The sequence below is a fragment of the Doryrhamphus excisus genome, linkage group LG4 (genome assembly GCF_037039965.1).
Source record: "Doryrhamphus excisus strain RoL-2023G ecotype Guam linkage group LG4, RoL_Dexc_Guam_v1.1, whole genome shotgun sequence".
NCBI classification, from domain to species: domain Eukaryota; kingdom Metazoa; phylum Chordata; class Actinopteri; order Syngnathiformes; family Syngnathidae; genus Doryrhamphus; species Doryrhamphus excisus.
The window spans coordinates 1,104,329-1,129,631 of NC_136360.1; the positions used below are offsets into that span (position 1 = coordinate 1,104,329).

General features: G+C 40.5%; 1 protein-coding gene across 3 annotated transcripts in view; it reads right to left on the reverse strand.

The window, feature by feature from the left end:
• The window catches only part of nek7 (NIMA-related kinase 7), an 89,388-nt gene that overhangs the window by 43,312 nt on the left and 20,773 nt on the right, over positions 1-25,303 (reverse strand). For all 3 annotated transcript variants that reach the window (XR_013627246.1, XM_058072363.2, XM_078789954.1), the window contains exons 2-4: positions 19,490-19,581; positions 10,339-10,479; positions 9,385-9,447 (exon numbers count right to left, since the gene is read on the reverse strand). Coding sequence is in view for 2 of the 3 variants with exons in the window: in XM_058072363.2 (XP_057928346.1) it covers positions 9,385-9,447; positions 10,339-10,479; positions 19,490-19,549 (264 nt within the window). In the remaining variant the exon portion in view is untranslated. The remainder of the gene's footprint in view (positions 1-9,384; positions 9,448-10,338; positions 10,480-19,489; positions 19,582-25,303) is intronic.

The following is a 25,303-nucleotide window of genomic DNA, read 5'->3' on the forward strand; positions in this document are numbered from 1 at the left end:
ATCAGTCACACTCTCCCGTCCTCAGCATCATAATCAACTGGCATCTCAGATGGAACTTCTCATAAGCTTTCCTTTCCCAACAGTCTCCTCCTCTCTCTGAAGTAATCTGCAAGAGACCGCTTCATTTTTTGGAAAACTGTATCCCATGGGTGGACTCACTGTGTTGTATTCTGGCTGGAACATGTTTGGTTCTGTCCCCCCCATACAGCTTCTAACCCTCCCACAAAGGCTTTGAGAGGGTTTAGTTTCCCTGATATTGCTTGCTTACTGATTTTTTAATGCTTACACCATGGAAAAGAAAACACAGGCTTTTGTATTGAAAAAAAAAAACTTTTAATTGATTAATTGATTCATTCAGGAGTTGAACTAGACCAGGGGTCTCAAACATGTGGCCCGCAGGACACTAGTTTGAGGCCCCCGCCTTGATATGAAAGTTTAATGTTAGTGCGGCCCGCGCAAGTTTGATATGGATGCTGTATGGTATCATGTACCCAGAAAAAATTATTACGTTTGATTAATGTTCATGTTAAAGGTTAAATAACTGTTAATAGTTATCCTCCCTATCCGTGTGGAAGTGGTAAGTTTTTGGCTATTTAAGTTGAAAGGAAATAACTTGAAGGCTACCGTTTAGGTCGCTAGCTCTCTAGTTTGCGAGTTAGCATGTGTCTCAAGACCCTGCAGTTGCGCAATATGTTGTAAATAAAAAGAGTATAAATGTGACTATAGTCGTGTTTTGTCATGTCTACAGGGCTCTAATAATGCTTTGTTCATTTTAATCTGAAAAAAATCATTTGTCTACCCACCAACTATATGTGCTTTCTTAAGTTTTTATTATTATTATTATATTTATTTATTACTGATTGATTGATTTTCTTTATTCTTGATTTGTTTATTTATTTTTCATCTTATTTTGTGCAGAAAAATAAAAATTAAGATATTTGAGAACAGTGGAATGTTTTATCAGAGCTTTTCTTGTAGAAAATCGGAACCAAAGCACTGAAAAAGTTTGTATATTTTTCTGTTTTTAATAAATGCGTGTTGGGTTTTTTTGGGAAAACCTGATGCGACCCAGCCTTGCCCAGACCCTAGTCCCCATTTGTCTTATGATCCAATCAATTTTGTCTCAGATCTCATACACCTTCTAGATAAAAAACTGATATGTTGAATGTTGTGGTATTAAGAAATATGTACACTGAGTATTCCTACCCAACACCAAATCTGGCAATACTTAATTTACACAATACTACAGCATCCACTCGGGCAAATTCAGTCGGCAAACTAAAATGAGAATGATACACAAACTAGTCCGTTTGCCAGCGTATCATTCCGCCGACTCTAATGCCCAAACTGTGTTACTGAGTCTAACTGTGTAGTAACGTGTCTTGGTTGCTCTCAAATAATACCCAGAAGATTACTTTGTAGTTCTTTCCTAACAGTTCCACCACAAGTCTTATTTACTGATCACAGCTGCAAAATAAACCATCACGGGCAAACAAACCACAATCTTGGCACTGACTATGGAAACTTATGGCCCACCCTGTATATTATAAAAGTGCATTGTGTTAACATTATAGGATGTCTGGAAATAATTCATTGGATCTACACTGTTTCCTTTGGGAAAAAAAAATCATCCAATTCGATTTTCCCTTTGGAATGGATACCACGAAAACTGAGGTTCCACTGTAAAAAAAAATAATTGAACACATATTTGAGTTCCGTATTTTTATACGCGCAGACCTAACGGAACGGTTTTGTCCTCTAGTGTGACAAAGCTGGGAGACATGTCACAACAACCCCTCGAACTGTGATGACAACGACTCGTGCGAGACACACAAACACACACACACACACACACACACACAAGCACATACATACACGTCTGACAGACTGACATGGATGGCAGTCAGAAAAACAAGCATCATGGGCTTATCTCGGGATACGATTCCTTCCTGTTGGTTGGTCAATAAGGCGGGCGTAAGACTTTACGTAGCAAGCAAAAAAAAAAAAGTCTTTCCGTCCAGAATAAATCAAATCAACTTTATTTGTATAGCACTTTTCCTGCAAAGACATGCAACACAAAGTGCTTTACAGAATTAAAACAATTACCACAATTAAAAGGAAAAAACAAAGAAACAAAAGAAAGCCCCTCCTTCCCACCCTCCATACTAGACACACACACAATCACACAATCACACAATCACACAATCACACAGTAGGGAGACATGGCATGGCACTGAGTAACAAGGAAACGCCACCTTTGGGGCCACACTGGGCGGAGCTGCAGGCCGTGCCATCGGAGGACCAGCACCCGGGCCCCCCGACTCCGACAGACGGGCGGACCCCCACATTAAAGGGAGGAACCCCCAGCCGGCCGTGTCGAAGGGACCCAAGATTGGCACCCCCTCAGCAGACCCGACACAGCCCCCAGTGTGGAGGACCCCTCTGAGGAAACACTGGAGTTAGAAGCTGAAGACTAAGAGCATAAAATAGGACTAAAAAGAAAAAAACATAACTCTGGAGTTAAAAGCTGAAGACTAAGAGCATAAAATAGGACTAAAAAGAAAAAAACATAACTCTGGAGTTAAAAGCTGAAGACTAAGAGCATAAAATAGGACTAAAAAGATAAAAAAAAAACACTGGAGTTAAAAGCTGAAGACCAAGAGCATAAAATAGGACTAAAAAGATAAAAACATAACACTGGAGTTAAAAGCTGAAGACTAAGAGCATAAAATAGGACTAAAAAGATAAAAACAAAACACTGGAGTTAAAAGCTGAAGACCAAGAGCAAAAAAAAATGACTAAAAAGATAAAAACAAAACACTGGAGTTAAAAGCTGAAGACCAAGAGCAAAAAAAAATGACTAAAAAGATAAAAACAAAACACTGGAGTCAAAAGCTGAAGACCAAGAGCATAAAATAGGACTAAAAAGATAAAAACATAACACTGGAGTTAAAAGCTGAAGACTAAGAGCATAAAATAGGACTAAAAAGATAAAAACATAACACTGGAGTTAAAAGCTGAAGACCAAGAGCATAAAATAGGACTAAAAAGATAAAAACATAACACTGGAGTTAAAAGCTGAAGACTAAGAGCATAAAATAGGACTAAAAAGATAAAAACAAAACACTGGAGTTAAAAGCTGAAGACCAAGAGCAAAAAATATGACTAAAAAGATGAAACAAAACACTGGAGTTAAAAGCTGAAGACCAAGAGCAAAAAATATGACTAAAAAGATGAAACAAAACACTGGAGTTAAAAGCTGAAGACTAAGAGCATAAAATAGGACTAAAAAGATAAAAACAAAACACTGGAGTTAAAAGCTGAAGACCAAGAGCAAAAAATATGACTAAAAAGATGAAACAAAACACTGGAGTTAAAAGCTGAAGACCAAGAGCAAAAAATATGACTAAAAAGATGAAACAAAACACTGGAGTTAAAAGCTGAAGACTAAGAGCATAAAATAGGACTAAAAAGATAAAAACAAAACACTTGAGTTAAAAGCTGAAGACTAAGAGCATAAAACAGGACTAAAAAGATAAAAACTATTAGTTAAAAGCCTGATTAAAAAGGTGCGTCTTTAATCTTTTTTTTATATCAACTGGGTATAAGAAGGGTGAAAAGAAATACGGTAGATACATGACACAAAAGACCATGATGGAGAAATAAATAACGTGATGGAGGATGGGGAGAACTAAGCGAAGAGATTTAAAGAAGTGGGAAGCGAGCGATACATTGAGAGCTGGAGCGATGGCATGACGACGAAGAGTTGGGTGGGGTGGGGGGTGGGGGGGGGTTGTGATGTGAGCAGACAGAGCAGTGTGACATGCGTCCTCCACGCGGCTTCGCTTTCTGTACTGTGATTAAAGAAATGTTCATGCCCTGAATGATGCACAGTAGAAGGGGAAGGGATTGCTCAGTATCGTATAGTCCATTGTGCCACGCTACACTCTCCATCACTCTCTCCACCATCTATGCATCCCTGCATGATCCTACTCACGACTATATGTCTCCAACTCCTTCTCTCCCTCCAATGTCCTCCTATTTTTGGCTCAGAGTGGCAGTTCTACACGTCAGAGAGCAATGACAAGCCCCTACCTCCACCCCCCCCACCCGCCAACCCACTTCTCTGCCATAACTTAAACCTCAGACGGAGGATATAGAGCACAGTGGAGATGTTCACATGCTGATGTTTATGTAAATGAGTGATGAAAATCTGCTTCAATCTTTCATTAGGAAATAATATCACACCGAGTGTTGCATGACTATTACACTTACAATAAGTCACAAGCTTTGTAATTCTTAATGCCAAAATACAATCTGATGGTGTCTTCAAACGCAACGCCTCGTCGCTCTACACCAGGGGTCTCAAACTCAGTTTACTTGGGGGGCCACTGGAGCTAGGGGTCTGGGCGAGACTGGGCCACATCAGGTTTTCCAAAAAAAAAAAAAACGCATTTATTAAAAACAGAAAAATATACAAACTTGCACTGTTCTCAAATATCTTACTTTTTATTTTTCTGCACAAAATAAGATGAAAAATAAATAAAAAAATCAAGAATAAAGAAAATCAATCAGTAATAAATAAATATAATAATAATAATAATAAAACAGCAAATAATAAAAACTTAAGAAACCACATATAGTTAGCGAGTAGACAAATAATTTTTTCAGATTAAAATGAACAAAGCATTATTAAAGCCCTGTAGACATGACAAAACACGACTATAGTCACATTTATACTTTTTTTATTTACAACATATTGCGCAACTGCAGGGTCTTGAGACACATGCTAACTCGCAAACTAGAGAGCTAGCCACCTAAACGGTAGCCTTCAAGTTATTTCCTTTAAACTTAAATAGCCAAAAATGTACCACTTCCACACGGATAGGGAGGATAACTATTAACAGTTATTTAACCTTTAACATGAACATGAATCAAACGTAATAATTTTTTCTGGGTACATGATACCATACAGCATCCATATCAAACTTGCGCGGGCCGCACTAACATTAAACTTTCATATCAAGGCGGGGGCCTCAAACTAGTGTCCTGCGGGCCACATTTGATACCCCGTGCTCTACACTGCTGTTAAAGGGGACCTGTTATGCTCATTTTTCCACCCTTTGTATTGAGGTGTGGTCTCCTATAAAGCGGCTGGCTACATACAATATTCCAGAATCTGCACCTATTCCTTTGATTTGTACTTCCTGCCAAAACAGTATGTTTTAATTTATTCCACCCACGGCCCGCCTCTGGGCATGCCCACTTCACTGTGATTGGTCACATTACCCAAAGTGCTTCCTAACTATGAACCAGCAGCAGTGCCGCACTCCAAGAGGCCTTGCTTATGTTGCTCAGTTCAAAGAGAGACTTTTTTTTTTGCCTTTGCCATCATGACACCATGACAGTGTGAATGAATACCTGACGGAAAATGACATTGAATCCACATTTTTAACCAAGATTTGGGCTTTTAAAGGCTGTGGCCTGATCAGCCTATTACACTTGAATGCTTGTTAATAATCATAAATTGCTTGTTTTTTTTCTTTTGTTCCATTTGAAGTGCTACTTTGTATACAAAACTGAGGCGAGACCACCAATGTTGTTTGGTCTAGAGAGGAAAAGACAGGAAGCAGAACCAGAGGATGACGATGCTGAGGTTCACATTGGGAGTGACCGGGATGGATAGGATCAGGAACGAGTGTGCATCAGGGGGACAATAAATGTTAGAGACCTTGGAGATAAAGTCAGAGAGGCCAGACTGAGATGGCTCGGACATGTCCAGACGAGAGATAGTGAATATATTGATACTTGCTTCTTCCTGCTCCTTTTCAGACATGTGTAGTAATGAGGTGTTGTGTGTGCAGGAGACAGGACAGGAAGCAGAACCGGAGGAAGCAGAGACGACGATGCTGAGGTTCACATTGGGAGTGACCGGGATGGACAGGATCAGGAACGAGTGTACATCAGGGGGACAACAGGGAAGGAAGACCAAAGAGGAGGTTTATGTATGTAGCGAAGGAGGACATGAAGGTATAGAGACAGATGCAGAAGACAGGGTTGGATGGAGGCTGATTTGCTGTGGCGACCCCTGATGAGAAAAGCCGAAAGAGAAAGAAGAAGCGCTCCTTTGAACCTCCTTCCGTTCTAACAATGAAACAATGTCAATTCTTGCCAACTGGTCTTAAAACCAGGAGTGTACCATTCACATTATTGGTAACTTTAATTGTGGAATAGGGTACATCATTATGTACCGTGGAATGTAATCCGGAGAGAGGGACACAGATGCGGGATTGTGTGCACTGGAAAGTCAGAGAGCTGGCTACTTCTCCCAACATTCCTATGAGCAGGGACAATAGGACAGAGAGAAGTGGGATTGTTGAGCAGAATTGGTATGTCAGAATAGGGAAATCCAGATGAATAAGCAGACACAGAAACAAACAAATAGGCAGACCAATGAAAGGCACAGTGACTAAGAGCAGCGTGTTATATATGTGTGTATGCATGCGTGCATGGCATCACGCACAAAAGTATGTGTGTCATTCCAGTCGGTCCATGCCACTGCGCCTCTCATTATTCTGATTTAGCTGTGTCTCCTGTTGGCCTGTCTGGAAGGGGGGTAGGGGGGTAAGGCAAAATGACTGTCTCTCTCACAATCGGTCCTTTACTATAAGGGCGCCTGTGTAGCAAAAGACCAGGCTTAACTTATATGCATTCTATAGCAATTAACTTAGAAAATAAGAGGTCAACGGTGGTTTAAGGCAGGGGTCTCAAACACGCGGCCCGTTTTGAACATTTTCTTGAGTAAAAAAAATCACTCAAACCGCTGTCATGCCCGTGTAATGTATTTAATGTCATTGTGACATCAGTATGCCTGCTAATGGGACTATGAAATACATTAAAACAGGGGTCTCAAACATGCGGCCCGCGGGCCAAATGTGGCCCGCAGGACACTAGTTTGAGGCCCGCGCCTTGATATGAAAGTTTAATGTTTGCAAGTTTGATATGGATGCCGTATGGTATCATGTACCCAGAAAAAATTATTACGTTTGATTCATGTTCATGTTAAAGGTTAAATAACTGTTAATAGTTATCCTCCCTACCCGTGTGGAAGTGGTAAGTTTTTGCAAAGGACCAGGCTTAACTTATGCATTCTATAGCAATTAACTTAGAAAATAAGAGGTCAACGGTGGTTTAAGGCAGGGGTCTCAAACACGCCTCTAGTTTGAGGCCCCCGCCTTGATATGAAAGTTTAATGTTAGTGCGGCCCGCGCAAGTTTGATACGGATGCCGTATGGTATCATGTACCCAGAAAATATTATTACGTTTGATTAATGTTCATGTTAAAGGTTAAATAACTGTTAATAGTTATCCTCCCTATCCGTGTGGAAGTGGTACGTTTTTGGCTATTTAAGTTGAAAGGAAATAACTTGAAGGCTACCGTTTAGGTGGCTAGCTCTCTAGTTTGCGAGTTAGCATGTGTCTCAAGACCCTGCAGTTGCGCAATATGTTGTAAATAAAAAGAGTATAAATGTGACTATAGTCGTGTTTTGTCATGTCTACAGGGCTCTAATAATGCTTTGTTCATTTTAATCTGAAAAAAATCATTTGTCTACCCACCAACTATATGTGCTTTCTTAAGTTTTTATTATTTGCCGTTTTATTATTATTATTATATTTATTTATTACTGATTGATTTTCTTTATTCTTGATTTGTTTATTTATTTTTCATCTTATTTTGTGCAGAAAAATAAAAAGTAAGATATTTGAGAACAGTGGAATGTTTTATCAGAGCTTTTCTTGTAGAAAATCGGAACCAAAGCACTGAAAAAGTTTGTATATTTTTCAGTTTTTTAATAAATGCGTTTTTTTTTTTTTTTGGAAAACCTGATGCGGCCCAGCCCTGCCCAGACCCTAGCTCCAGTGGCCCCCAGGTAAAATGAGTTTGAGACCCCTGGTTTAAGGGATATACATACAGTATGTGATGCGAGAGGAAGTATGAGCGCAAAGGAAGAAATAAAGCAATGTATTAAGGAAATGAGCGACACCTGATGATGTGTGACATTGAACTCCACCGTGACCACTTGTAGGGGGTCAGAAATACAGATTGAGGTTAACCCTGATGTCTCGCAGCATCAAGTCAAGGATCGGCTGCTCATATTACGTCCCTCTACGGTGTCTTGTCTACATCTGAGTATATCCTTGCCTTTGATCGGCTCCTGGGGCTACACTGAAGTGGCGCAAACTAATCGAATTAGTTTTGTCGTTCTCCTTAATGTATATGTGAGAAAGCATACAAGCACAAAGAGCCTGCAGTGTTTACACATGGCAGACGACCACATACTATGTGAGGGCGAATATTATCTGGAAACAAACATTACGGGATAAATATAATGATTTGATACCAGTCTGATACGTTTTAATGGAATAAAATAGTGACATCAACATTTTATAAAAGGTTTATACAGTAAACCTCGGATATATCGGAAATTCGCTCACAACGGACAGATAAAAAAGAAACGATTTTTCTGTAATGCATTTCCAATAAAATTTCAATGCATATATCGGATTTTTTATAACGGATTTCGCCTATTTCGGACAAAATCTCCAGTCCCGTTCCAATTTCCCTGGCATATATCGGATGGCCGCATCGTGTCTTTCTCCTGGCTCCAGATTTAGGACAAATATAAAAGTGAGTGACGTCAATAATACTAGCACAGCAGTGAATGAGATCTTAACCTCACTATTGGAAATAACGTAGGCCTGCCTAACGTAGGGCGTAACAGGGCCTAGCTTAATTAACAATTTCTTATGCTCAGAGTCCAATAAAGTTCAATTCTCATTAGTCCAGGTACATTGGAAACATAGTCAAGGAAGTGCCTTTTTATAACGGATAAAATCCCATTTACGCATATACCGGATATAAATCCGATATATGCGTAAAACTGACATTTTCTGGTATACGCATATAACGGATTTCGCTTATATCGAACAAAACCAGTGGGAACAATTGAATCCGATATATCCGAGGTTTACTGTATTTGCTGATGAAAGCTATGTCCCATTCGAAGCACCAAAAACAAAAAAAAAAGAATTGAAATAAGTCAACAAGCCTGGAGGAATCTATGCATACATACCAACAATCCTCACTCAAAAGACTTCAGGGAATCCATGTACCGTTATACATATTTTCACTTTGTGTACAACACACATTCACGACAACAAAACCAAAAACAAAACACATAAATGTACCCGCAAACACCACACGCAAACACCAGGATGCCTTGCACAGATGTATTGTTTTCTTGTGGTGGAAGGTCTCTGCTGAGGCACGAAAAAGAGAAAAATATAGCGCAGCCAAAGACTCCCTCTTCTCCGGTTGCTTACCTTAAGGAGATCTATCTCTTTGATGCAATCTTGCCGAGCTTTCGCATCCATCAAGTCAAATATCTATTAGGGGATCAAACATGGAGGGAGAGATAGGACACAGAGGTATGTTAGATGGAGAGTTGCAGACCAAAAAAAGAATGTATAAGAAATCAGAACTAGGTGGTATCACAGTGAAAACAGTGTTTTACCTCTGAATGACAACAAATGCAGAGTCATATATATGCTTTTATGTAACTATAAAAACAATCTTCACTCGCTAAATGTACTGCAAAAAAAAAGGCCAGTAAGGATAATTCATAATGCCGCCTACAGAGAACATACTAACTCATTTTTTCTAAAATCACAAATACTTCAACTTGCTGATATAGTTCATCTTCAAACAGCTAAAATAATACCTAAGGCTACAAATAACCAATTAGCTAAAAATGTCATCCAATACTTCTCTACAAGAGAGGAGAAATATGATCTGAAGTTTAAATTAAATATTCAAACACTTGGCGGGCCGGATGTGGCTCCCGGGCTGTAGTTTGCCCACCCTTGCCCTACTGCCATAAGTAGAGTCCTGTGGGAAACACTGTATCTCTTACCTATTGCAGAGAATTTAAAATACAAAGTGGTTAGCGCGCAGGCCACACAGCTAGGAGACCCGAGTCCAATTCCACCGTCGGCCATCTCTGTGTGGAGTTTACATGTTCTCCTCGTGTATGTGTGAGTTTTCTCCGGGTACTCCGGTTTCCTCCCACATTCCAAAAACATGCTAGGTTAATTGGCGACTCCTAATTGTCCATAGGTATGAATGTGAGTGTGAATGGTTGTTTGTCTATATGTGCCATGTGATTGGCTGGCGACAGCCCGAAGCCCAAAAACAGCTAGGATAGGCTTCAGCAGCCCCCACGACCCTCATGAGGTTAAGCGGTAGAAAATGAATGAAAACATTGAAGTGTCTCCTACCTGGACTTTCTTCAGAGCCACAGAGGTGTTGTCTAGCAGATACCTCGCCCGGTAAACCTCACTGAATTGTCCCCGGCCTATTTTCTTCTCTATTTGGAAGTTAGCCAGTGAATTGTGGCCCATATCTGGCTGCAAAGGTTTCTGGAAAAAAAAAAAACAAATGTATGAATGACTCAAAATACACAGCAAAGTACATTCAAATTACAATAGTTAGGTCGTGGCTCGGGATGTCAGCATAAAAATGCAATATCGATATCAGAAATGCATTTTATAGACAGCCTGCGAGAAAATAACATGTCCCAAATGAAAATTCCACAACTTCACAGAGTGGTACATATTATTTGTTATATGTCTTTATTGCTCTGTGGTTCTACCATATCTTACTTATTGTGTGGAAATATGGGCTAATAACTATAAAAGCAATCTTCACTCGCTAAATGTACTGCAAAAAAAGGCCAGTAAGGATAATTCATAATGACGCCTACAGAGAACATACTAACTCCTTATTTCTAAAATCCCAAATACTTCAACTTGCTGATATAGTTCATCTTCAAACAGCTAAAATAATGCATAAGGCTAAAAATAACCAATTAGCTAAAAATGTCATCCAATACTTCTCTACAAGAGAGGAGAAATATGATCTCAGGGAAGAAGTACATTTGAAACACTTCTATGCTAGGACTACGTTATGCTAGCCATAGCATTTCAGTATGTGGAATCAAACTATGGAATGGATTGAGTAAGGAAATCAAACAATGCACAACGATGAGCCAATTCAAGAAACAATACAAGCAGTTGATGTTTGCTAAATACAAGGATGAAGAGTCTTGAACCAGTCATGATGTGCTATATATATCACTATATTGACACTTACTATGGTACCCATTATGGCATTGGATGGTGTACGAGGTGCATTATTAAAAATAAATAAATAAATAAATAAATAAAAACCTTAAACTGTATTACGGAAAGCAGGAAGTGAACAAATGCAACAGTTACTGATTGTAAAAGTACCAGGTGGAGGTGTAGGATAACAAAAAAATGGACTTGTAGCAACTTGCAACTGTAGCCAACATCACTCCCGTCCTCCCAGCATGCTTTGCGGTGCTTGCCAAGGTTTCATGTTTGGACTTAAGGTTGTTTATTATGAGCAAAATCAAGAAACAATACAAATACAAGGATGAAGAGTCTTGAACCAGTCATGATGTGCTATATATATCACTATATTGACACTTACTATGGTACCCATTATGGCATTGGATGCTCATATCACCTTGTACTTCGGTACGAGGTACATTATTAAAAAAAAAAAAAAACCTTAAACTGTATTATGGAAAGCAGGAAGTGAACAAATGTAACAGTTACTGATTGTAAAAGTACCAGATGGAGGGGTAGGATTTAATAAGCTTTGCTTATTTATAGAGAATTTAAAAACAAAATTGAAAATATTATAATAAATTATTATAAGTCCAATATACAGGTATATGATGTGTGAGAAAAATAGAGAGTGACCTTTCCTGCTTTTAGTAAACTTTTAGAAGGTGTGAACGGGACAAACAGAAGGTGACAGACATCAGAATGCCAAAACGTCAACAGCGCTGCCAACATGGCTGGAGGAGCCGCTCGGGGGACAAGCGACTTAGGACAGAGGGAAGGAAGCGACAGCTTCGCTACGTTTAATGTATCATGGCGCATCGCCACAGTAACATAAAAGCCGTCACACCTTGGCAGTGAGGTGTTTTGTTTTGTTTTTTTTTTTTAAGTGAAAATGTTAAGTAATACATTGCATGAAAAGAAAAACTGTATATGTTATATCAGTGGTGCTCATTACGGTGATAGTGAAGTTAGCGTGGGTCGTGTGTCGTCCACATCATAAGTTTCACTTTGTAGATGTCATATGACATCAGTCAGCTGACATAAGCTCCCTCATGTTATGTTCTTGGGCTTTGGTGGCAAAAAAAATGGACAACAGATGTCCTCAGCCACACACGAATAATGCAACTTTTATTATTTTGAAACTTCTCCCCGTGCATGCGTGGGTTTTCTCCGGGTACTCCGGTTTCTTCCCACATTCCAAAAACATGCTAGGTTAATTAGCGACTCCAAATTGTCCATAGGTATGAATGTGAGTGTGAATGGTTGTTTGTCTATATGTGCCCTGTGATTGGCTGGCCACCAGTCCAGGGTGTACCCCGCCTCTCGCCCGGAGACAGCTGGGATAGGCTCCAGCACCGCCGCAACCCTCGTGAGGATAAACGGTAGAAAATGAATTAGAATAGAGTAGAATTTTTTCTGTAATTTTTCTTATCAAAACATTTTTATGGGTAGTTGTTAATTATATATTCAAATAATAAAAATGTTTAAAAAATCACTTCATGCATGTAAGCATTTCAATCAACAATACTATCTGCCCCAATGGCTGGACGGGACAAAAAAAATAAAAATAAAAATAAAAATAAAAATAAAAATAAAAATAAAAATAAAAATAAAAATAAAAATAAAAATAAAAATAAAAATAAAAATAAAAATAAAAATAAAAATAAAAAATAGATTTTTTAAACATTTTTATTGTTTGAATATATAATTAACAACTACCCATAAAGAGAAATTACAGAAAAAATTCATTCATTTTCTACCGCTTATCCTCACAAGGGTCGCGGGGGTGCTGGAGCCTATCCCAGCTGTCTTCAGGTGAGAGGCGGGGTACACCCTGGACTGGTCGCCAGCCAATCACAGGGCACATATAGACAAACAACCATTCACACTCACATTCATACCTATGGACAATTTGGAGTCTCCAATTAACCTAGCATGTTTTTGGAATGTGGGAGGAAACTTGAGTACCCGGAGAAAACCCACGCATGCACGGGGAGAACATGCAAACTCCACACAGAGATGGCCGAGGGTGGAATTGAACTCAAGACTCCAAATTGTCCATAGGTATGAATGTGAGTGTGAATGGTTGTTTGTCTATATGTGCCCTGTGATTGGCTGGCCACCAGTCCAGGGTGTACAACGCCTCTCACCTGAAGACAGCTGGGATAGGCTCCAGCACCCCCCGCAACCCTCGTGAGGATAAGCGGTAGAAAATGAATGAATGAATGTTTATTTGTGTACTTTTTTTGTCTCACTCCCATGTCTTTTTTTTTGCATTTTGAAACTCAAACAAATGTAAAAAAAATGTAAACAGTGTAAAATAAATTCTTGAATTTTGAATTGAATTTTTAAAATGTGAGCAAATATTGATTAGTACACATTCCCACAGCAATGCGGCTTCCTGGTGAAATTGCAGGCAAGGCCAGAGTGGACAGAAAAAAAATGACGGAAAAGGGAGAGATAGATAGCGAGAGAGAGAGAGCGACAACATCGAGAGAGAGGACAAGAGGGCATTGCTTTCATTCTCTGCGTGGTAGCTTGACAAATGTTAGCATGAGCCTCTAAAGCGCTGTGACAACCGCCTGCTGAGAGCACAGTCTTGCTAATGTGTCCTGGCATGCCAGCCCCGTAATCACACATTTACATATGCAATGACCTACATTTGCATGTCAGATCGCACACTGTCCGGCATGATTAACAGTGGGCACCTCCCCGCGTGGAGTCGCCTTGGGTGGCAAGCAGAGGCCGTGCGAGGGCGGAAGAGAGAGGGCTGGAGGGAGGGCGTCTTTTTTGGCAGCCAAGGGGCCAGGCCTGCCAGGCAGGATTATGTCAGCCGGCAGCACCCGGCATTAGACACTTCATTAGAGCTAATCTGTTTAGCAGTGGGCAGTGTATGTAAACTTCACAGGCCATTTGCGGCACCTCTTCGCCCCCTGGCCTGGCCTTCAAAAGGGCGGCCGGGGCCACAGCTGACTGACAGGCCGTCTCATCTGCCGCACATGGGTGTCACACAATAAGGGGCTCCCAGCTGAAACAAGGGGGCACTCACACATAAGGAGACGTCACAGAGGAATGACCTGAATGACGCCGGGGTGACTGAAGAGACCATGGAGGAGGGGAGGTCGGATTGCGGCGCATGAGGGCCCAAATTAGCCCAAATTTTTCCCCAAAGTCACTTAACTGGCCTACAGTACAATATAAATGTAAACCAGGTCCTTATAATCCAGATGTGTTTTCCTCGGATGCTCTGCCAAGCTCTACTCATCTGCACTAATCGCCTTCTGACAGGTGATGGGGGACAAGGTGCATGGGAAGGATATTAAGTGGCAGCAATGCAAGGCATTATGGGTAACATTTGTGAGGGACAGTATGTCACGGGTAAAAAAGGTGACACACAACTGCCATGAGCATCTCAGTGGCAGAGCGACGGCGAGAGAGAAGAAGTGTGATACAGGCTGACCAATAATGACGCCATTTCCAAACACAGCTGACAAGACACATGGAGGAGGGTTGACGGGGCAAGGCGTAGAGACGAGAGGGGGGGGGGGCAGAGAAAGGGAGACAAGCAGCAGAGGGGGAGAGGGTTTGATGTGACAGCCCGGCACTGCCAACGGCTGCCACAGAAAGGCCAACGGCAGCAAAGAGGAGGGACAGGCGGACATCGACACTCCAAGTACATCCACGCTATGCTGGCAAATTCCCAATCAGAAGTACGGAGGCCCACAGCTCAAGTGGAAGCTGGAGAAAAGTCAACCTTTAAGCTGCGAGTGTACATTTGTAAACACATTTGAAATATTTTCAAAATCCGAGAAACCATGAAAAAAATGTTGAGAAATTAATAAAGGCCCCAGGGTTCAATTCCACGCTCGACCATCTCTGTGTGACAGCACCCCCCACGACCCTCGTAAGGAAAAAGCGGTATAAAATGAATGAATGAATGAATGAATTAACCTTCTAATTACAGTTTCTAACATTATTAGAGCCCTCTGGACTTGAACTAACACCCCTATAGCCACCTTTAAAACCTGTGAAACAGCAATTGCGCAAAAAGTGTACAGCTGGGATAGGCTCCAGCACCCCCGCGACCCTCATGAGGAAAAAGCAGTAAAAAATGAATGAATGAATAAAGGCCCCAGGGTTCAATTCCACCCTCGGCTATGTCTGTGTGGAGTTTGCATGTTCTCCCCATGCATGCGTGGGTTTTCTCCGAATACTCCGGTTTCCTCCCACATTCCAAAAAAACATGCTAGGTTAATTAGCGACTCCGAATTGTCCATAGGTATGAATGTGAGTGTGAATGGTTGTTTGTCTATATGTGCCCTGTGATTGGCTGGCCACCAGTCCAGGGTGTACCCCGCCTCTCGCCCCAATACAGCTGGGCTAGGCTCCAGCACCCCCGTGACCCTCGTGAGGAAAAAGCGGTCGAAAATGAATGAATGAGTTCTCCTCCTATTTTGTGTGGAAGTGGTAACTTTTTGGCTTCTTATTTTGTCTTTCCCCACCCTCGGCCATCTCTTTGTGGAGTTTGCATGTTCTCCCCGTGCATGCGTGGGTTTTCTCCGGGTACTCCGGTTTCCTCCCACATTCCAAAAACATGCTAGGTTAATTGGCGACTCCAAATTGTCCATAGGTATGAATGTGAGTGTGAATGGTTGTTTGTCTATATGTGCCCTGTGATTGGCTGGCCACCAGTCCAGGGTGTACCCCACCTCTCTCACCCAAAAGACAGCTGGGATGGGCTCCAGCACCCCCGCGACCCTCATGAAAAAAAAAGCAGTAGAAAATGAAAGAATGAATGACCATTATTAGAGCCCTCTGGACTTGAACTAACACCCCTATAGCCACCTTTAAAACCTGTGAAACAGCAATTGCACGAAAAGTGTACAGCTGGGATAGGCTCCAGCACCCCCGTGACCCTCGTGAGGAAAAAGCGGTCGAAAACGAATGAATAATCTCAGTTTGCATCAGCACCAACATTTTGCACCTTTTTCTATAACCACTGTATTTGCCTGAACCTCCCGTCATTACAACTCATGCATTATTCAGTGGATAATTAAGTCATTTTTGCATAATTTAATGGCTTTTTCATTAAACCATGTCCCGCTACTACAAAGAGTATTTTCAAACATTGTTTAAGTAGTGTTTGTGTATTCCTATTAACATTACATGGAATGGAAACATAACCTCCTTGCGACGGCGTAACACCCTCCAGATTTATTACAGCATAAACCTATTATTCTACATTGTAAAAAAAAAAAAAAAAGTGCATAAAATGTGTTCAGATTAACATGCATGACAGTGAGGACTACAGGAAGAGACAGTGACTGGCAGGCAGAAGGGCTCACACCCACTCTCACCCATCACTAGCCCCCCTTGAGCACGGCGGCACCATGCAATATTCATCCTAAGCCAGTCAGCCAGTGAGCCAACCAGGCAGCCAAAACGCCAGGATTCAACCCAGAGGTGCTTCATCGTCCGCTTCTCAATCCACTCCGCAAATGCGCCACTCTGTCTCACGCTTTCAGACGGATCTGTGTCTGTCAAAATCTGCAGCGACGATCAAAATCTCATTGGAGGGGGGGGGGGGGGCTGCGCGGGTGGAGAGGGGTTGGGGGGGGGGGGCGCTCCTCAACCTTGCTACTCACATGAAGAGCAAATGCGCCATTAAAAATGCACATCTTACCAGCTCATCTCGTTTACCTTATGCATATGCATCATACCTCGGGGACCCAGAGAAACTACCGTATATATTGCCAAGCAATACAGAATATCCTTCACTGCGTATAAAATTTTGATTTCTACAGGAGGATAACGCCCCCCTCCCCACCCCCCCACCTTGTGCTGCCAAGACTGCCAGGCGGAGCAGACCTTGAGAAAGTACGAAAACATGACGACTTGTTGAAATTCATCCATCTGGATTGCGAGTTAGACACCGATCTGATCCCCAATCTCTTAACGGAATCCGCAACTCCCACTAATTCTGAAAGCAGTTCACATCCACTCTGACTTTGTTAGAAAAAAAAAAAAAAAAAGGCAACACTGAAGGCAGAATAAAATTAGCACAAAGTGTAGGACTCGACTCAACGGCCGTGAAAAACACTGGAAACAGTTGAAAAAAAAAAAAAATCATTAAGCCTGAAAAAGAACACATAATCAACAACTGGGGATCCGCAGATGATTTGGTGTTTGTGTGTATGGGGGGGGTTGCTTAAAGTCAAATTAATCATTAGAGCTTTTATCTGACTTTCATATGTGTGCAACCCAATTATGCTTAATTTTGCAATTATAAAACTTAGAATAAATTACCTCTCTTGGCAATTCCAGTGTTAATGTTGTAATGCCCTTGCATACACAAGGAAAACAACAAGCCGGGCCTATTTTTAGTGTTGTTTCTTTTCAACAAAAAAAAAAAAAAAGAAAAGAAAAATCCACATTTATTTACTCTGGGGCATATAAATGAACCTCCTTGTTTAAAGTCTATTCAATAGTTATGGAGGCAAAAGCATCCTTCTGGAAAGAAATCAATAGACCTGATGTTGAAGGACGGTATTAAAATCCAACAGCTACCACATCTGCAATGAACAAAGCTCAGTTTATCGAACCAAAAGAGGCATGCAGGGAGACCCGACTCTGCCATCCACCCGAGTTCTGATCAATAGAAGCGGCTCTGCATTTGTCCGCCACTGTCTATCTCACACATTCGCCATAATAATTGGAAGCATAATCGAAAGAAAGGAGGAAATTAAATAATACAGGGCAAGCTAAGGCAAGACAGCTAATTATTATTATTTTTAAACTGTTTAAAACAGGGGTCTCAAACACGCTTCCCGCGGGCCAAATGTGGCCCGCAGGACACTAGTTTGAGGCCCCCGCCTTGATATGAAAGTTTAATGTTAGTGCGGCCTGCGCAAGTTTGATATGGATGCTGTATGGTATCATGTACCCAGAAAAAATTATTACGTTTGATTCATGTTCATGTTAAAGGTTAAATAACTGTTAATAGTTATCCTCCCTATCCGTGTGGAAGTGGTAAGTTTTTGGCTTTTTTGAGTTTAAAGGAAATATCTTGAAGGCTCCCGTTTAGGTCACGGGTCTCAAACACGCGGCCCGCGGGCCAAATGTGGCCCGCAGGACACTAGTTTGAGGCCCCAGCCTTGATATGAAAGTTTAATGTCAGTGCGGCCCGCGCACGTTTGATATGGATGCTGTATGGTATCATGTACCCAGAAAATATTATTACGTTTGATTAATGTTCATGTTAAAGGTTAAATAACTGTTAATAGTTACCCTCCCTATCCGTGTGGAAGTGGTAAGTTTTTGGCTATTTAAGTTTAAATAGCATGCACGGGGAGAACATGCAAACTCCACACAGAGATGGCCGAGAGTGGAATCGAACTCTGGTCTCCAAGCTGTGTGGCCTGCGTGCTAACCACTTGGCTCACTGAATAACAACCAAAATATTAACTCTAATGCAGGGATCTCAAAATCAATTTACTTGGGGGCCACTGGAGCTGGGGTCTGGGTGAGGCTAGACCGCATCAGGTTTTCAAAAAAAAAAAAAAAAAAAACACTTTTCCAGTGTTTTGATCTCTTTGATCTCAGTCATGGACGTATGGGCGGGGCAAAATCGCGTCAATTGTGTCCGGTGTGCACGCAGCTTTAAGCTCAATATTTCTGGGATCATGAAACCATACGGCATCCATATCATAACTATTAAGGCGGGGGCCTCAAAGCCGCATTTGGCCCACGGGCCGCACGTTGGAGACCCCTGCTCTAATGTATTATTATTTCAATCTTTGTTCAATAAATAAGCAACATCAAGTATGACTGCAACAGCCAATCACAGGGCACATATAGACAAACAACCATTCACACTCACATTCATACCTATGGACAATTTGGAGTCGCTAATTAACCTAGCATGTTTTTGGAATGTGGGAGGAAACCGGAGTACCCGGAGAAAACCCATAATACGCATGCACGGGGAGAACATGCAAACTCCACACAGAGATGGCCGAGAGTGGAATTGAACCCTGGCCTCCTAGCTGTGAGGTCTGCACGCTAAACACTCCACCGCCGTGCAGCCCTTAAGCACAATTCACACAAGAAATATCGAATGTTTAACTTTGACTATGCCTGCGGGCCACATTTGGCCCACGGGCCGCACGTTTGAGACCCCTGCTCTAATGCAACAGCATGCAACACTAGCAGTTCTATGCAGAGCATTTAAGCGTCAGTTTGCAGGTCTAAGGTCTGGTCCGTGTGAGGAGAATACCTGGGGCTGGAACACTGGCACGGCGGCTTGCTGTCCTTGCGGTTGAGTGTCCATATCCATGGTGTCAAGGGCTTGGATCCTTTAGCACCTGTCTGAGAATTAAAAAAACAAAATAAAACTTCCGACTACTAAACATGACAGTATTAGACAATACATTCAGGAGTTAGTCACTTCTAGATGGAATAATCGACGGAGGTGTTTTTTCCAGCGGCAAACTCTCCAATTAGGCAAGCGTCCGAGTGCGGTGGGTGTCCGGTTCCAACAAATTGGATCCGGTGTCACATCTGTGAATCTGACACCGTCTATACCAGTCATTTTCAACCACTGTGCCGCGGCACACTAGTGTACCTTGAGAAACCGTCAGGTGTGCCGTTAGGAATTATCCAATATCACTTTTTATAATTAATATTTATTAATCATCATTTACAAATATTATGTCAATAGCCATGAATATATGGACCCAAATATTCCAATTGCATTTGGTTTATTTGCTCAAACGGAAAGAATTGAACAGGGATGGAATATTCCTTTAACCAATCCGATTGAGGTATCTTGTACCCGCTCAAACGGAAAGTTGTCAGGGTGCGTTCTTCTTCTTTGTGGTGTTTTTCTTCTTCTGTTGTTTATTGGCGGTTGGCAAGCAGCTTTCGTGTGCATTAGCGCCATCTGTGGAACAGAATCTAAACCCTTCTATACGCCATTCACAAGTCCAGTTTTATTAAAAAAGAAAATATATATCTATATAAAACATGTCCTGAGTTTAATTATAAAATATTAGCAAGATTGAATTTGATCTTTTCCTGTTTAAATTGATCCCGGGTGCGTTCTTTCAGCGCCTGCTCAGATATGACGTAACACGCAGATCCAGACGTTCTTCACTTTTAAAAATGGAGGCCAGCAATCGGCATTGGACTGCTAAGCAAAGTTTGTTTTTGATTTAAAATCTAAATTTCAAGACTGGACAGATGAAAAACTGGCAATACGGAGTTATTCCAACAAGTGAAAGAAAAACTCGGGGAAGCCGGTATCACGTGATGTTGATGTTTACGTTTTACTGGGCATGCCCTATTGACTATTCTGGTTGACTATTCAGATTGGAATATTCCTTTCCATGGATACCATTGTTTCCCGAAAGGTCATTAGGAAAGAGAAAAAGTGGTGATGTAAAAACATGGCTACTGTGGAGTGTCTGTGGTGTAAAGACTGGCATAGCAATGTAATATTGGTCCGTGTGGCAACACCTACCTTGTTCCTCCCATAGACTTATTGATGCGCGTGTGAGGTCGTGGTGACATTTTGGAACATTTTTGGTTAGTGGTGTGCCACAAGATTTTTCCAATGTAAAAAAAAAACGTGCCGCGGCTCAAAAAAGGTTGAAAATCACTGGTCTACACGGAGGCCTCTCACATTGCAGCATGCAAAGCTAACGCAAGCGGCGATGTTCATCCGGAAGAAACAGAGATAATGACGCTACATCTACTTGGCTTGCCTCCAAGGTTGCTTCCATGGGAATTTCTGGTTATACGAACATTTAAGCAGCTTCACTCGTTTTTCTTTTCTTTTTCTTTTTTTTCTAAAGAAATAGGTCATACAGAGGTGAGTGCACCGGGTATGAGTGTGCGCCACGGTGCTGCATAATTGCATCTTCTGGCATGTAGCCTAGAAAGAAGTTAATTGCAAAAGATGCTTCACCCCCCCCCAGTTGGTGGTCTTAATAGTATAAACCACATTTGAAACAAGATATCATCACAACATCACATGCTACCTGAATAATTTACAGAAACCTTCTGATAAGCCAACGTTCAAACGCACAATTGGATGATTCCAGCGTCGTTATGAAGGGAAGTGCTCATATTTCCACACATGATCAAGGTTCAATTCCGGTGTAAATGGGAAAAGATTGCCACACTGTTATTTATACTGACGATTTAAGCAGAACGGAGTGTGTTCTCAATAACCATAATGCCAGTCAATCATATATCCAATACAACATTGGGTATGTGTGTCAGTGTAGCAAAGACATTTGCAGATTCTATTTTATTTTGCACTTTTCAAGGCACCCATGGCGGTTAACTCAAGTTAACTCAATATTGATTGATTAAGACCCTCAAACAATGCACAACGATGAGCCAATTCAAGAAACAATACAAGCAGTTGATGTTTGCTAAATACAAGGATGAAGAGTCTTGAACCAGTCATGATGTGCTATATATATCACTATATTGACACTTACTATGGTACCCATTATGTCATTGGATACTCATATCACCGAGTACTTTGGTACGTGACATAAATAAAATTTAAAAAATAAATAATAAAAATAAATAAATAAAACCCTTAAACCAGGGGTTTCAAACTCAATTTACTTGGGGGCCACTGGAGCTAGGGTCTGGGTGAGACTGGGCCGCATCAGGTTTTCCAAAAAAAAAAAAACGCATTTATTAAAAACAGAAAAATGAATAAACTTTGCTTTGGTTTCGATTTTCTACAAGAAAAGCTCTGATAAAACATTCCACTGTTCTCAAATATCTTACTTTTTATTTTTCTACACAAAATAAGATGAAAAATAAATAAACAAATCAAGAATAAAGAAAATTAATCAGTAATAAATAAATATAATAATAATAATAATAAAAGGGCCAATAATAAAAACTTAAGAAAGCACATATAGTTGGTGGGTAGACATTATTTTTTTCAGATTAAAATGAACAAAGCATTATTAGAGCCCTGTAGACATGACAAAACACGACTATAGTCACATTTATACTCTTTTTATTTACAACATATTGCGCAACTGCAGGGTCTTGAGACACATGCTAACTCGCAAACTAGAGAGCTAGCGACCTAAACGGTAGCCTCCAAGTTATTTCCTTTGAACTTAAACAGCCAAAAACTTACCACTTCCACACGGATAGGGAGGATAACTATTAACAGTTATTTAACCTTTAACATGAACATGAATCAAACGTAATAATTTTTTCTGGGTACATGATACCATACAGCATCCATATCAAACTTGCGCGGGCTGCACTAACATTAAACTTTCATATCAAGGCGGGGGCCTCAAACTAGTGTCCTGCGGGCCACATTTGTGTTTGAGACCCCTGCCTTAAACTATATTTGGAAAGCAGGAAGTGAACAAATATAACAGTTACTGATTGTAAAAGTATGAATGGGTAGCATTTAATAAGCTTTGCTTCTTCCTACTCCTTTTGGACATGTGGAACTGCGAACTGATTATGTGATGCATTCAATTGTAATCTGATGCATGTTCAAATGAAATAAAAACCATATTCATTCACTCCTCCGTCACAAGTCTCAGAGACACGACGACAGTGACTGGGTGTAGGGAGCAAGGCTCAAACCGCACAACTTTACGGTTTCCGTTTTTTCACCCTTTACTGATTACGACAAAATCTAATGTACATGCATGTTGGCATTTTCATGTGAGTGTCACACTAAACTCACAAGTCATGCACCCCGGTGCCCCTTCTTGCCTTCCATTTGACTCTTTACACTTCATGTGTAGTTTCCTAGACTGAAGCTGGCACCATTATTCCTCTCACAAAACCTCTTGTGTCAAAATAACCGCGGGCATTTGAGCTTTACGTTCCACAATAACAAGATCAATTAAGTCTGTCATGTTGAATTATTGCACTGCTAAAAAAAAAAAAAACAGCACTATTAAGAATGTTAACAATCAAGCGGAGTTAATGAGGCACGGTTTCTCTCACGGTTCAAGTAACGTGCAACAAGTCAAAAGGTTAAAAATGTAACAACAACAAATATCATAAGGCCTTATAATATCCATAAACATGACAGCGTGGTTCCTCTCATAGTTTTAAATTAGTTTCAATTTCTGCTCTCATTTGGGGGTCCCAGCAGCAACAGCGAAAAACAAGAGGTACCGGTCTCTTCATGTTTCTGTCACGCTGAGGATAACTGGTAGCTGGACACAGCAGTGGGGCGGCAGCAGCAACTAGAAGCTTCAACTTGAGTTCTTTACAGAGAAATCTTTACAGAAAATCAGCAAAAGGACTGTGATCATTTAAAATATACAATTTACAATTTCATCCTATAGAAAAAAAAACATGCAGCAAAGATGGCCTGATCTGACAAATCTTAAGTAACTTTGATCAAATGTAGAATTACTGGAGACAGTAACACCACAGCAGATGGAATTCAGTGCGTTCTACCGAGAGAAAAGTTAGTTTGAGCGAGCTGACAAAAGACATCGCGGGAAGTACCTATTTTGATGCTAATGCTAACATTAGTTAACTGACTTGTACATTAACCAAGCTACTGAAATATTGTTATTGTGTGAAGAGTGGACACCTTGCACTCAACAAGATGCTAATTTGCATTCAGCATTTTATACCCGAGTCTTGTGCTGGAAGACACGGCCATCCCAATGACAGCGAACACAGTAAGTGTTGTCAACGTTTCTATGCTGCTGTTGTTGACAGAAGTAGTACGAGATCCTGGACTCAATAAATGCCCCTTGGAAATAAGTTTTGGCATTGTTTTAAAACATCAAAATATGGTCGATACTCTAAGTGTCACATGTTATCATCAATGTACTTAATGCGTGATCACAGCAAAAGTAGGCCCCGATGACGTACATTGTGAGCTAGCTCATATTAACTTGTTTTTCCTCATTAGAATGCACAAAAAAGTGAAAAGAAATGTGTTCATGTTTCACATAAGGATTGTGAAAGATGGGCAAAATTCCCAATTCCATTTTATGTGTATTGATGTAGTGATGCCACAGTACTAAAAACTTCTAGCTGACCTCTTCCCGCGAGGCAACTTTTTCTCTGAAGAAGAACTTTCGTCACATTTTAATCCCATAAGATCTCGTAACACCACCCTAGTAATACTATAATACTAAAAGTGCCCTTTCTTTGACGTTTAGAAATAAAAGTAAGGATGGGGCCATTTCACTTCATACTTCCATAAATTCACAAGTTAAGGTCTTGATGCAAATAATTAAAATTTTTTATTTCATATAATGCAATAATTACTAAATCAACGTTCTTATTTTCATTTAGTAGTCTTCTCCTTTGTATTTGGGGTATTGTAAGGGTTTATGTTCATGTAGAGCAGGGGTTTCAAACACGCAGCCCGCGGGCCAAATGTGGCCCGCAGGACACTAGTTTGAGGCCCCAGCCTTGATATGAAAGTTTAATGTTAGTGCGGCCCGCGCAAGTTTGATACGGATGCTGTATGGTATCATGTACCCAGAAAAAAATATTACGTTTGATTAATGTTCATGTTAAAGGTTAAATAACTGTTAATAGTTATCCTCCCTATCCGTGTGGAAGTGGTAAGTTTTTGGCTATTTAAGTTTAAAGGAAATAACTTGAAGGCTACCGTTTAGGTGGCTAGCTCTCTAGTTTGCGAGTTAGCATGTGTCTCAAGACCCTGCAGTTAAGCAATATGTTGTAAATAAAAAAATACATAAGTATAATATAAGTATAAATGTGACTATAGTCGTGTTTTGTCATGTCTACAGGGCTCTAATAATGCTTTGTCAATTTTAATCTGAAAAAAATAATTTGTCTACCCACCAACTATATGTGCTTTCTTAAGTTTTTATTATTTGCCATTTTATTATTATTATATTTATTTATTACTTATTGATTGATTTTCTTTATTTATTTTTCATCTTATTTTGTGCAGAAAAATAAAAATTAAGATATTTGAGAACAGTGGAATGTTTTATCAGAGCTTTTATTGTAGAAAATCGAAACCAAAGCACTGAAAAAGTTTGTATATTTTTCTTTTTTTAATGAATGCGTTTTTTTGGAAAAC